Genomic DNA, 15,688 nt, shown 5'->3' on the forward strand with positions numbered 1-15,688 from the left:
CGTTAGCCCCTGTCATATATGTGCTCTAGTATATACTATATGTGACACTAGTGTAAAATCATATAAGGTCCCATATGGACACTTAGAAGAATATCATAAATATAAAAGAGAAATATTCACTAAAGGTGATAAAGCTTGGGCGTGGTTTCCAGCTGCCTTTGGTGGAGAAATAAATATCATTAACAAGATAGAAGTAACATTAAACAATTTTAGCGCTCTAAGAGATCAAATGTTTAATGAAACTGAAGGAGCTCCTAAGGAGATAGCTGTTGACTTACTCCTTTTGCATAAGAGAACTTTACAAACCAAATTAGCATTAGATTACATTTTAGCAGCCCAAGGCAGAATGTGTATGGTACTTAATGATTCCTGTTGCACCTGGGTTGAAGACTCTAAGGCTGATGATTCAATTCATAGACATTTACAGAAAATTCATGAAACTAAGACAACAAGCAAGGGAAATTATGACCTCTCCTTCCTGGGATGCATTCGGAAATTGGAGCCTTAGGAGTATATTTGGATCAGCATTCCAATCTCTAGTCTCACTTATTCTTTTAGTCATGTTGCTTGCTCTTGTGTGTTATGCTTGATATAAACTGACTATATGTTTAATTGTTAAGAATACTACGGTTAAAAGCATGTATGCAGAACCCCATTCCAATATTGAAATACCCTTCAAAATATATCAGGAGTTAGATATTGACAGGGAAAGATATGATGATTATATATATATGGGGGTTCTGGTAGATCATAGACTTAATAACAACATGCAATGCCAAGCTGCAATATATAAAGCTAGTAAATTACTTTCTTGTAATAAAAGAGGAATAGACTGCAGAGATGGAGACATAATCCTGTACAAAGCATTGGTCACACCACATCTGGAATATGCAGTCCAGGTTTGGTTTCTAGAAGCACAGAATATAACTGGGGATTAAGGATTTAAAGTAAAAATAACAGACTGCTGATCCAGGGAACATCCGATTGCCTCATGGAATCAGGAAGGAATTTTTTCCTCTGTTGAAACAAATTGTCTCAGGGGCTTTCCTCTGGACCAACTATATCCATAGGGTTTTATATCTAGTATGTGTTTATTTCCCTAGTGGTTGAACTTCATGGACTTATGTCTTCTTTCAACCTAACCTACTATGTATGTAACTATGCATTATGGCTTGGAGTTTTTACAAACTTTCAAAAATCTTGAAAATACAACTTCTCCCACAATACAAGTTTAGGCACCAAGGAACTCTAGAATTATCTACCTGCTTTTTATATTTAAACATAACTCCAAATAGGAGATTGCCTTTAATAGCTGGTATTTCATCTTCTTGGTATCAAAAAGCTGTCAGTTATGTAGCTAAAGTCTCTAGATATTTCTTCAGCCATTTGAAAATGCCAGTTGGGGGAGGGGGTATGAAACCAATACAGGATTTTCTATTGGATGCAGCAAAGTTGGGCTTTCTTAAGAAATCTTGGGTGGCTGGTGAGTTAATATTTTACTAACTAGATGGGTTTATACCTATCATGAAACTGGGTAAAATTAGCAAAACTGCAAAGACACTTCTGGGAAAACTCCAGGCACAAATTCATGAATTATGTATTAATGAAACAAATTATAAATACCGCTAAAACCTGAATTTCTGCACAGATGAATAGTCAGACTAAGAGGGAGGAATAGCATTAGAAGCCAATGACATTCTAACACAGTAAATGTGCAAACAGAAAACACTGATCACTATTCTGTTATTCTGCACAGCCCAAGGAGCATGCTTAAACTGACCAAGGTGAACTGTGGCTGGATCCTGGATCTGTGGCTTATAATCTGTATTCACAAAGCATGTCTAATAAAGTGGATGACCATCTATGGTGAAAATTACACACATCAGATGACCAAAATGTGTTCATGAATGGAAAATGTATGGGTATTGTAAAAGATTGCACAAAGTACACAACTATTGGGTTTAAAACCTCATTGAGAATATGCTACTGGGAAATATTTACAAACTATAAAAACCTTAGGAACCTACATATGTGCAGCTTACACAAAAAACATACAACTAAAAGCAGTATCTTGGTACTGCAGCCATGGATAATCCAAAACATCCATTGCATGATCTTTGGTACAACAAATCCTGCATTTAAAAGCTTCTAATGCCACCCAAAAACTGGTGCTTCCTGGGACGTTTAGAATGTCCAGAAGAAAAATTGCTCCTATACAAATGTATGATTGAAAAAAACAAGAAGCAAACCATTGTAAAAGCGTCTTTGCAAAAACAGGAGCAAAAACAGCAAAGATTATATTTACAAATACTTCTAGTATCCGGTCTGCTTTGATTGCTACAGTAAGAAAAACATTGGTTTGCCTTGTTAAGTAAAGACACATGGGACAAACAGACACCTTAAGAGAAACATTCACATTTGGCAATACTGTCAGACGCAAAAATTACAATCTATAACGTGTGTGGGAAAAAGTGTGATTTGAAGGAAAAACAGAATTACGGAAGAACTGTAGGTATTGTTTGTGAATAAATATTATTCATTGTGTTTCTCTAAAAAGACTTCCGTGTGATCTTGTTAAACATGGCTTAATAGGAAGTTATATATAGTAAAAATGTGAGCAAAACAAACCCTTAACCACTGAAAACATCCCAGTGTTAAAAATGATCAAAATTCAGCACCACAAAATCAGCTTAAATGAAGGTTTGTTTTTTTCAGAAATGTGATTACTAAAATGCTTTTAAAATTGATGCTCAAAGTTTGTTTTAACAAAACTTTCTACTGCACATATAAGAGCGTTTGTTAGCAATGTGCATTAACCTAAAATAACTAAATATCCGTTTTCAACTTTTTAAATGGAATCTGATAGATAGAGGTTACAATCATCATCTAGAGATAGTACAACATATTGCATTAAAAAAAAAACTGTATCAGCAGATTGTAACATATAGGTATCAAGGTAAAGGAATAAGTTAGAAATCTGCCTGTCCTTTAAATGTGCACCAGATGCGTCTATTGCAGGTATTCTCAAGCCAGGGTTACGCGGAACCTAAGGGTTTCTTTGAGCTGTGGCTGATTGATTTCACATTCTTTGGTGCACAGAGTCATGATACCAATGATGTTTTTAGCAGTTTGTAAAGGTGGAATCTTGACCACCACTGTAAGCAGGGTATCTTTACACTAAGCACCAGCTCATTTTTCTCAGTGACCCCTGATAAACTGTTTTTAGCAAAGGTTCCCCAAGACCTGGGTTTAATACACTTCTTGCAAATTTTTTTCTGTGAATGTATGTCAGGAAAACTAAAATACATATGCAGTACATCTCTGTTATATGCACAATATAACCCTTTTAAAGACCATGCAATTAGAAAAAAATATCTGTTTATCTGCCAGAAATGCACTCCTAAATCCTTTTGTGGGCTGACAACACTCCGCATTTTTGTGGACTGGGTGTCAGTCAGGTCCAGTTCTCGTTTAGTAAGTTACCTAAAAACCCTCCTACTCTCTCTTACTGCAACACTGTCGATACTAAATATTTTGTTATCCAAGACAATAGGAAGGCTAATCAGACTCCTTGAGAGAACAAAGGAAAAGTGCACAAGACAACTCTGAATTTCTGACAAGTTCAATATATATTCTCTGCTTATTAGAGATCATAAAATGTATTAACACTAAACTCCAACCAAAACAATGTTTTTAGATGTATAGGGGATTGGGTTTACAAATGCTTTACAAGTTCTTTCTGAGGAAACTTTCTTTGTGACACTTTAATATCACTTATTTTACTGTCACTGACCTTTAGATGTCAGGTAATCAGAAAGGTAGAGAAAAATTCTAGAAGTGTTCTACCTTATGGAGTTGATGGTACATCTCATCATCAATTGTTTAAAAAACCCAGACATAGGATTCTGCCTGCTAGCCATGTAGCCGATTGCTTAGTGGTACAGCTTCATAAACAATTTATTATTGTAGACGACTCTCTGCATGGATCATCATAAAACAGACACCTAAAATCCCCAAGTCAGAATAAACCACTGATACTACGAATGTATTATGCCTACTACATGTACATCAACGTAGGAATCCTTGAATCATTTGATGTGACAGATGCATTTAAAAAAGAAAGGCCAAAAACCTTTTCTGTTTAGCCTGCATGGTCTGCTAACCGAAAATGCACATGACTTTTTCCTGGGCAAATTGACTTACAACTATGAAATTGTGTATAAATAGAATAACTCACGCTTTTTTTGTTTTTTAAATCTTTCTGAGCCTAATTTATTTAGCTTGACTAAAAAAACGTATAGGGACATGACAGTATGTAAGTTATGAACTGAAAAGTGTCACCATTGGGAAAAACAAAAAACCTCTAACATATGTAACATATACTTGTTCTTTATATCAACCCATTAGAGCCATACAGACCATAATACATACATGTCTAATCAAGAAGGACATGTTTGTATTGAAGTACAATGTTGGGGTAACTTTTATAATGAGTATGCTCTAAATATTAGTCGATAACAAAAAAGTTTGGCAGCACTAAAAAAACAAAACAAAAAAAAAACAAACAAAAAAAAAAAAAAAACAACTTCAACTTCCTATATAAACCCCTTTTCAACAGGGAATATCGAGTCATTTAACTCCCTCTGTTGATTGCCTGCAAAAAATCTAAATAAAGTACAGATTTCCAGCCAAGAAAACAAGCTAATGATTTGTTTTCCAACCTTACAAGCAAACCTATTAAGTCAGAAACCTCAACATTCAACAAACTCAAACCTTGGCTTAGCTAACCACAAATGTCCAGCAATTAATGCAAAGTGTACAAACTTGCTGATTTCTACTTAGAGTAGAATTCCATAAATTTGCACTGTTCCTATTAGTTAAGGCCAACACCACCTTAAACCTTCCTGCCTTAGCTACCCAGAATTTATTGAAATATATAATTTTTCATATAATAAACACTTGTTATATTAAACAAAATCTCACTTTCCACCTCTAATTATATGCTTCTTTAGGAGTGCAATTTTACCCGGTCTCCTTAAAAAAGCAAAATTGACAAAATTTATTAAAAAAAAAAAAATTCTATGCAAAAACTAGGTACATTTAGTGCATCACCAAGATCAGGGGTCAGCAAACTCCGGCCTTTAGGCCAGATACAGCCTAGCCGGTAGTTCGTTCTGACCTAACGCCCCCTGGCAGATCCAGATCTGGCGGATCTGCCAGGGGGCGTTAGGAACTACCGGAGCTCCGGTGTTGCCTCCTTGCTGTTGCTCCCCTTTTTACCGCGGCCGGCATTGAATATCAATGCCGGTGCGGTAAATAGGGAAGGCTCCCTGAAGGGAAATTCCTCTTCTTCGCAATGCATACGGAGGAAAGGGATTTCACTTCAGGGGGCGTTCCCTGGTGGTGGGCCATTGGGGCGGGACTTACCAGACCGGCCTAATGTACTCCCTCCCACCCCTGAAATGGCCTAGTGGCCATAAAAGTTTGCCTACCCCTGACCTAGATATTGTAAAATGTCTTTCAATATTCAATAAGGATTCTCAAAGAACAGAAGCATTAAGACTAGCTTTCTCTGCACTAAAAAAATAACAAAATAAGCAATAAGTAATAAAAAAAATGCATTGACATGTGTGCTTTATACAGTGCCCTGGCATGTCTGAATTATTCAGGAGTAGTAGTGACTGTGTGAATTTCAACATTGGGGTCCATGTTCGCATCTGACACATTAGTATCATTTTGGTCTACATATCCCTCTGTTCTTTCTGGTGATTCCTTCCAACTTCTCACTTCGGCAACACTGGGATGGTTTTTCCGTAAATGTTGATTCAGTGTGCCCTGAAATGGGAAGCACTTGCCGCACACCTCACACCTGAAAGGCTTGTCATCTGTGTGCCCACGTATATGGTATTCCAGCTGGTCTTTGCGAGTATATTTCTTCCCGCAAAATCTGCACACAAATGGTGTGATTCCCATGTGAAGCCGCATGTGTCGGTCAAGACTCCCTTTCTGATTAAATGTCTTGCCACAGTAGATGCAGATCAGTCTTTCATTGTATGGATGCCAGTAGCTCCTAGTGGCCTGCTCCTGTGGGTTGCAAAAATTAGTTGGTGCACTTAAAACAGTTTCATTTTCTGGGCTTTGGATGACATTATGGACCTCGGTTATATTTGATGCCCGCTTGGAGTGTGCCCGGCCACCCTGATAACAACTAAGCATGGACCTGGAAGGGCTTGAGTTGCTGAGGCTCCTGTAGGGCTCAGACAAATTGGTTGTGTGGGAAGGAGCTTGAGAATAAGAATATGCATTTTGCACTACAGACCCGTAGGAACCTACATTCAGCATAGTCACTTGTTCACCATCAACCATTTCTGTGTGGTAGCCATCATCCCCCAAAGAAGAGCTATCAGAGCAGCTCGGCCGTTCAGATTTTTCAGTTTTGATTTTAACTTCAGAGATTTGGTTCTCTAGCACCATGTCACCGTGATCCTGATCAGCTTCTATTTGATTTTCATGCTCTGAAATGCTACCATTGCTACATCTGTCTGACTGACCCTCTTTTTGGAGACCGTTTCTTAAATTTTTACTAGCTACCATATCCATTTTTAGGTCATTGCTTACAATCAAAGGTCGCTCTTGCCCAACAAATGGTGGCAAGATCCCCACCGGATAGGCGAAGTAGCCGTCATCCTTGATTCCATTGTGGTTACTCTGGCTATTATGCCCACCTATGCCCACAATGCTAATTTTTGAGTAAATGCTCTCTAGGATCTGAGTGCACTTATCAATGACGCACTGCATTTGCAGGAAGCTAGCTGCAGTTAGAAAGCCAACAACATCCTTAAGTTGTACAGACATTCTTCCAGTGTAGCAGAATGACAGCAACTGTTCAAAGACATTAGGGTTCTTGATAACAGATATTGATAAGCCACTCATGGTGCTCAGTGCTGAATGATCACGAAAATAGGGTGAGCTGGCAGCAAGGACTGCTTTATGTGCACGAAACGGCTGACCCTGAATGTGAACGATTATGTCACATAGCTTTCCCTGCATACGCAGTTCATTCAGCTGGTTGAGAACTGTGCTACTGTACTCCGGCACTTCAAACTGGATGAAACTGTTGCTGCCCATCTTGCTTGCTGAACACGTTTCTAAAAAGGAAACAAAAATAACTGAAGTCACTGTTTAAAAATGTGATCCTGAAAATACAGGGTAAAACCACCTAAAATAAACCTAAATGTAATCTTCATCTGGTATGACAGCTGTGCCACAAAAAGGCCCATCTACAGTGATGGAAATAAGTATTTGATCCCCTGCTGATTTTGTATGTTTGCCCTCTGACAAAGAAATGACCAGTTTATAATTGTAATGGTTTATTGTAGCTGTGAGAGACAAAATAACAACCAAAGAACCCTCAAAAACCCAGTGATCAAAAGTCAGGGCTTGATGTACATTGTAATGAGTGAAATATATATTTGATCCCCTATCAACCAGTCTGGAGACTGGCTAGGCCACTCCAGGAACCCCCCCACTGCAATGCTGGGAGTTGTAAAATGCATCACAGGAAACCAGATTTGCACTCGACAGTGGTGCAAATATTCAAGCAACAACCTTACAGTCAAAAGCAACCGCACCCTATTTAACGGAGCTGCATGCATAAACTTATTTGCAAATTGGCAGTTCTACTTTAACCCATTTGACTGCAGGAGACAATGCTATCCTACTAATGGCTATTGATAAATTTTATAAAAGGCCAATAAAAAAATACCAAAAATGTAAAACAATGAATAAATAAAATAAAACATTTCCAACAAATAACGTTGCCAAGTGCAAAGGACTGCCAATAACCCTCTAGTGTAAAAATGAAGTGTGCTTTTTGGTGAACAGGGGCAAGTAAAAATGTAAAAACTGAACAACAGCTGGTTATGTAAACGTTTTTTGAACATCTTTTGGGCCGAGTAGTAGAACGCAAATAAGACAGCTTATCAGTTACAAGAGTCAACGGAGTGGGTTTTATATTTTTTTTTTATTTAGGACCCCAGGGTCTGTAATTCTGGACAGAATTCTAAGACAGAATTGCACAAGTCCAACACAAGTCATAATTGTACTGAAAAGAAGCATGCCCCCCTAAATGTTTTGAGACCTAACTGTACGTTTCTGGAATATGTATATTTCAAAAGGGTAAACTATTGTGGTCAGCATGTCTGAAAGCTAGGGGAAAAAAAGGCAGACATTTTTTAACCTTAGTTATCAGACCCTGTATCTGTTTGATGCCCTAGAATGTGTGTGATAGGTATAGCACAGATTTACAGGAACACTTTCCAAAGACTAAGGCTGTGTACACACGTAAAACTTTTGTGTTAGAAAGGATCTTTCACTATTCTTTCCAACGACAAAAGACTGAAATATGCATGAACAATTCCTGTACATACACATTACTGATTGTGGGACTTGTCCTTTTGTGAATATACCGTAAATTACACAAAATGCACCAATACCACTTCAAGAAAATTTCAGGGTAAAGCACTAAAAGAAAATGCCTATTCTGGACCTTTATTAAATCAGGTAAATAAGATTTTTTTTTTAAAATATACTACTGGTGCTGCACTTTTTACTGAAATGCCATCTGCATAAACCAAAGTGTCTTTAATAAACCAAAATTTAATAAATAGAAAAAAGCTAACAGTTACCACACTTTATACACCAAAAGATCTTGTACCTCAGTGGTCCCAACCTTTTGCAGGTTGCGGACCACTAAATGTACGGACCTTGGAGGGAGCCCTGTGTCACTCAAAGGGGAAGAAACTTCACCCCAGAGTGACATCGTGATGCCAGAACCCACCCACTCCCCCATCGCAGGTCTGAGCCTGTGTCCTATGAGAAAATCCAACATTAGGAATGCGTACTACCAGCTGATTGTGACGTCATTGTGCATGCACAATCAGCTGTTTCTGCTCTGTCTGCACGCGCATCTCCTATCTTTTTCTATGGGATTCTGCTTCAGTGTGAGCTCCCCAAGAGTGGGCGTGTTCTAAAGACCTCAGAGATCAGCTGTCTAAGGATGTCAGGGACAAGATTGTACCCTACACAAGGCTGGACTAGGCTACAAGACTATTGCCAAGCAGCTTGGTGAGAAGGTGACAACAGTTGGCGCGATAATTCGCAAATGGAAGGAACACATAAAAACTGCCAATCTCCCTCGGTCTGGGGCACCATGCAAGATCTTCCCTCGTGGAGTTGCAATGATCAGGAGAACGGTGACGAAGCAGCCCAGAACTATACAGGGGGAACTTGTCAATGATCTTAGGGAAGCTGGGACCATAGTCACCAAGAAAACAATTGGTAACACACTACGCCGTGAAGGCCTGAAATCTTGCAGAGCCCACAAAGTCCCCCTGCTCAAGACAGCACATGTACAGGCCCATCTGCAGTTTGCCAATGAACATCTAAATGATCCAGAGGAGAACTGGATGAAAGTGTTGTGGTCAGATCAGACCAAAATTGAGCTCTTTGGCATCAACTCAACTTGCCATGTTTGGAGGAGGAGGAATGCTGCCTATGACCCCAAGAACACCATCCCCACCGTCAAACATGGAGGTGGACACATTATGCTTTGGGGGTGTTTTTCTGCTAAGGGCACATGACACCTTCGCCGCATCGAAGGGACAATGGACGGGGCCATGTACTATCAAATCTTGGGTGAGCACCTCCTTCCCTCAGCCAGGGCAGTGAAAATGGGTCACGGATGGGTATTCCAGCATGACAATGACCAAAAACACACGGCCAAGGCAACAAAGGAGTGGCTCAAGAAGAAGCACATGAAGGTCCTGGAGTGGCTTAGCCAGTCTCCAGTCTTGTGGCATGATGGAGGATGACGTGGATCCTGATTTGGATCCCTTCTCTTCTCCTTCACCCAGGTCAGTTATGGATGAAGGCTCTAATGATGAGTCGTTAGTCTCCCTTCCCAGAGCGCAATCCAGTACTATACTTCAACAAGAGCTCACACCGGCAAGCTCTCTCACACGCTGAGTAAAGAAATTAGAGATCTGGTTTCCAGAATTAATGATCTGGAGCACAAGATGGATGACGCTATAACAGTGCTTGATTCTCGTGAGCAGGATATCTCTAATATACAATCTGAGCTTACTGGGTTTAGAAGATCTGGAAAACAGGATCAGGAGACAATTTTGAAATAAGAGGTCTGCCCGAGTCCATAATAGACCTAGCAGGATTTGTTTTAATGCTTCATTAACTCTCAATCGAGCAGTTTGAATTTGACTGGATACATCAGGGCCAAAGAAACCTGACGGACTCCCAAGGGATATCACTGTACGCCCTACGTATTATAAAACGAAAGAAGTGGTACTTCAAGCTACCTGGAATAAGAGGACATTCACACTGAAATGTCACAAACACTGGGGGAGAAGTGTGAATGTCCTTTGCTGACTTTCCCTGAAGAAACAAAAGCTTCATGACGGCCCGTAACTCAAACGATGTGAAACTTGCTTGTGCCTCTGCTATCACAGCTTCTCACTAAAAGAAAAAACAGTTTTAAGAATCACAAAGACCTGATGATTTCACAGTTAAATACTAAGATATTAGGCTGTCAAATGCCCCCACACTCGTTTTTCTATTTCATCTGGAAGGGGGCAAAGCCAGGAACGTCTCAGCACCCCCTTGTAAATGTATCATTATTTTCAAGAAACTTTCATTTGCCTTTTTTTTTTTTTATTCAAACATTTAATTTTTTTACAGAAATATGAGTTCTTCAAGAAGTTGTTTAAATGACCCTAATGTATTTTGCTACGTTTGTGGTTAATATTCTCAGCAAAAACAGAAAAGAAACATTAAAGAATTTGTGAAAAGCATCTTGCATATTTTGGTATTAAACTGGGGGACCAAGGTAAGTATTGGGCTCCCCATATGGTATGCAAAGCTTGTGTAGAGTGTCTACATCAGTGAAAAAATGGAAAACTGAAAAGTTTGAAATTTGGTGTACCTATGGTATGGGGAGAGCCCAGAAATCATCATAATGATATTTATTTGTGTGCTGTGAATGTAAAAGGTTTCAATCATTACAAGAAAAACAAGTGGGAGTACAGTGATTTGGAATCCGCAAGATGACCTGTGCCGCATGGTGCTGATGTTCCCATACCAGTGTTCAGTCCCTGATATTCCTGTATCCCACATGGAGGATATACAGGGAGTGTAATCCAGGAGTTAGCAGTGGAAGTGAATATGAAGGAAATGTTTCAATAAACCAGCAGAGCTCAATGATTTAATATGCGACTTAAGTCTGTCAAAACAAGCATCTGAACTTTTAGCATCCAGGTAAAAGAAAAGAACTGTTTAACGGAGGGGTGCTAATCAAACCGCCAACCCCGATACGTATAAATATAGGTTGAAACAAAGAATGAAGAGAAAGCCAGGGTGTTTCAATTACGGTGAAAATGTATTCAATAATTAATTTCAAAACGAAAGGTTATCTTTTTTGTGTGCAATTTACAATATTCACAAAGATGCTGGTCTTCCCCACCGAACAAAACAGAGGGGGAGGGGGCAAAACAAGACGCACTAGACAGTAGATTGCTACTGGATTTTTTTTATATATGAATAATTAGAAATCCTGTGTCCTGCCGCGCTGTGCCTACTTAGGCTTCCTCAGGGGACTTGGTAAGACACTTTGTATAACTGCACATAAACATATAGCATACATATATATATATATATATATATATATATATATATATATACAATACTTCACATGCATGAATGATTAGACAACTGAATATTGTTATATTATTGTGAGTTCCACATTAGTATTTTTGCGCATAACATGATCATAAAATCTTTAAACATAAGGTATAAGGTAAGTTTACCTGAACTTATCTTATACTTTACGTACCCGTTTAAAGATTTTATGATCATCTTATGCGCAAAAATACTAATGTGGAACTCACAATAATATAACAATATTCAGTTGTCTAAACATTCATGCATGTGAAGTATTGTATCTAATTATACATATGTATGCTACATGTTTAGGTGCAGTTATACAAAGTGTCCGGACACAGGATTTCTAATAATTCATATATATACAAAATCTAGTAGCAATCTACTATCTAGTGCATGGTCTTGTTTTGCCCCCCTCCAAGTTTTGTTAGGTGGGGGAAGACCAGCATCTTTGTGAATATTGTAATTGTATGCACACAAAGAAGATAACCTTTCATTATGAAATTGTTTATTCAATTAATGTTCACCGCAATTGAAACACCCTGGCTTTCTCTTTATTCTTTGTTTCAACCTATATTTAAAAGAAAAGAACTGTCTGAGACCTGAAGTTAAAATAACTGTTTATAGGACAAGAGAGGTGACATATTTGAGTGAAGATGGGGACTTTGTGTACTGTTGTAACATCCCTGGACTACTAGTCCAGGTACCAGAATACCGAGCAGAAGACTGGCCGCTTTTCATAGACAGTTCCACTCGAAGTTTGAAATCTGTTTTACTGCATAATGGCAACTGACATGGCCGCCAAGGGAAAACATGAAAAAAGGTGCAGTGAACATCTTTAACAAGCCAATGACAAAAAAAAAAAATATCATTCTCCCTCCACTACACATAAAGTTGGGATTAATGAAGCAATTTGTTAGAGCTCTGAACAAGGACGGTGATTGCTGCAAATACATTTGTAGATTCTTCCCTGGATTGAGTAGTGAAATATAAAAGCAGGAATCTTTGATGGAGCCCAGAAACTGATAAATGATGGAAATGTCACAAGTTACATGACTGATACTGAAGCGTCTGCCTGGCACAGCTATGTCATGGTTGGCAGGAACTTCTTGAGTAACCATAAAGCACAAAATTATGAAGAACTGGTACAAAACTTCCTCTTAAACTTTAAAAATTTGGGTGCTACTATGAGTATAAAGGTACACTATCTCCATAGCCATTTGTAAAAATTTCCAGAAAACCTTGGTGATATCAGTGAGGAACAAGGGGAGAGGTTCAATCAAGATATAAAGGTGATGGAAGAAAGGTATCTGGGCAGATGGGAGAGACACATGATGGCAGAATACTGCTGGAGACTTCCACGTGATTGTCCTGATCATCAGCATAAAAGGAAATCATACAGTTTTTCAATGACTTTTTTGTGATTAGTTCTGTATACTGAATATAGAATATATTGACATTAAGTATTTCAAAAATGTAATTTTTTATACGTAGGCATATCTAGTTTAATTTTGCTTAATTTTCATGTTTCATTAGTTTTCTTTGAGGTTATTATTGAGGTAATTATTTAAAAGACTAGAGCCAATCTAGCAAAACCAATACCATATTTGGAATCTGTGTATCAAACATAGCCTAAAATGACTAATCTGTCAAATGTTTGTTGACCAGTGTTATCCTAAAAAAACACCTATGTAGGAGTTTTGTCAAGTCTTAGGAAACAATTTTTACTATCATGAGTTCTAAGGCTGGGTGCAATAATTGTCATTGGACCTTTTATGATCCTTTCAAATGGCAAAAGACTGAAAGATGCATGAACGAGCTTCTGTACATACAGCGCCATTCTGCTCTGCGAGGGGAGGGGGGAGAATGACAGAAAGGCACCCGCTGCGCTCTCTCCCCTTCACTTTCATTACGATCGTTTGTCAGGACGGACATCCGGACGACGAGTGCTGTACACACGCCAGATTCTTGTACAATATCAGCCCTGAGGCGAATAATCTACGTGTACATAGCCTTAATTACAAATAAAAAAAAATTTATGAATGAACAATGGTTTGTTGTTCAAAAGCTTGATATACCTTGGGATGAGTCAAATAGTGTGCCTCACTTTAGTGGGGATTTTATTGCTGCTGTGCCATCACATGACAAAAAAATAGGTATACTCATCATGCTATACTGTCACCAATAGCTATCCCCTTATTCTCTATGAAGCCCAAATACAACAATAAAATGTGTACATTGGGGTTCAAAGAACGTAAAGGGACATTTATGTGATAGGGCACCATGGAATGATAGTGGTAATGAAGTTTTGGTGGGGGGATGAGGGTTCTCACACTTACTATGGGACTCATCCCAAGGTATGGAAAAGCGGACCTTAACTTAGAATTTGCACTTTACATAATAGGGGAAAAAATTGCCGATCTCACGCATGCGCATTGAGATCAGCCTGTTTTTTGCCAATCTACGTCACCCGATTTCACACTTGCACAGTGTGAGATCGGGTTACGTAGGGGGAAGAACCAGGAAGAAGGGAGCAGAAGATGGCAGCACCTGGAGCTCCCTCTGAGCCGGGCCAAAGACGGATAACAAGACGACGCGGGATCCGATGGAAGAAACCTCCCCATGAATATACTGATCTGCAGGACTGAAGTGTGTTATTATTGTTTTGGGTGAGTTTTGGGTTTACTTCCGCTTTAAGCTTGGGACCAACAGACCATTGCTTATTCAGATTTCATAAATCTTTTTAAATATTAAGAACTCATGATGGGAAACAATTGTCACTGAGACTTGACAAAACCCCTACATAGGAGTTATGTATGATAATAGTTTCCTAGAAAAATGTTAACTGTTTCTATACTGCACAAAATGTAAACTCATGCAGCACATAAAACATTTAAAACAATAGCCATATTGTTCTCACACATGTCAATAAAAGCTCCACCTATAGCTAAATGTTACAGAGAAATTGGGCTATGTGTGACAGGGTAGCATATTATGATGGGTATAACATTTTAGTAGAGGGGGGGGGAGATTTTGGACAAAAGATTGTGCCCAGCTATGTTTAACAGGCACCCCGCCACCCCATCAGTCCCTGGCACCCCAGCGTCCACAGATTTGACTCCAGGCGGCAGTGACCGGTACTAATTTGACGCACCACAGCGCCCAGACAATTGGCAGTACCCTAATGCTCAATGCCATGGAAGTGGCCCCCGGGGGTCCCTAATATGCAAAGTCAATTTGGGGACCCTGGTCTTGAAATAGCCAATCACTACAATTTTAAATAACTTTAGTAAATAAAAATAACAATTCTAAATAAATTTAGATAACCCACTGTTTTGTTTTTTTAAAACACAAAACAGCAAAGCCCATCCCCTTCTCTCATTAGTGCCGTGGCGGCAAAGAGAGTAGAGCCTCCTGGGATACGCACGCCATGAATTCCAGGCGGCTTGGGCTCCGAGAACAGGCATATGCATTTTAATTTTTACTTTAGGTCCACTTTAAATCAATTTCTAATAGGATTTTATGTTTGAGACCCTGTATCTGGCAATGTGTTAAGTCCAGGGCGCTGAAATTAAGTTTATTACCAGCCCTCTGGGCCCCCTCTGCAACCTGAAAAGTTTGGTCTAAAGAACACGTCCACTCTTCAGGCTTTTGCAAATGCTTGCAAACTATTGAAACTTAAACAAACAGTTACTACTCCTGAGAACCCAGTGATTGACTGTAGGCACATGGAGGTGGTAAACACAGAAGTAAAATATGTTTGATGCTTTAACAGAGCTGCAAGCCTATTTATTATTATTATTATTAAACAGGATTTATATAGCGCCAACATTTTACGCAGCACTGTACAATAAATAGGGAATGCAAATGACAGACTAATACAGATAGTGATACAGGAGGAGAGGACCCTGCCCCGAAGAGCTTACAATCTAGTAGGTGGGGGAATTTACACACAATA

At 39.0% G+C, this 15,688-nt stretch overlaps 1 protein-coding gene across 1 annotated transcript in view; it reads right to left on the reverse strand.

Moving 5' to 3' along the window:
- Positions 1 to 2,331: 2,331 nt before the first annotated feature.
- The window catches only part of LOC140342851 (zinc finger and BTB domain-containing protein 34-like), a 29,149-nt gene continuing 15,792 nt past the window's right edge, over positions 2,332 to 15,688 (reverse strand). The window contains exon 2 of the mRNA XM_072429219.1: positions 2,332 to 7,148. Coding sequence (XP_072285320.1) covers positions 5,662 to 7,128 — 1,467 coding nt within the window. The 5' untranslated portion in view covers positions 7,129 to 7,148 and the 3' untranslated portion in view covers positions 2,332 to 5,661. The remainder of the gene's footprint in view (positions 7,149 to 15,688) is intronic.

This window comes from Pyxicephalus adspersus, chromosome W, assembly GCF_032062135.1.
Source record: "Pyxicephalus adspersus chromosome W, UCB_Pads_2.0, whole genome shotgun sequence".
NCBI classification, from domain to species: domain Eukaryota; kingdom Metazoa; phylum Chordata; class Amphibia; order Anura; family Pyxicephalidae; genus Pyxicephalus; species Pyxicephalus adspersus.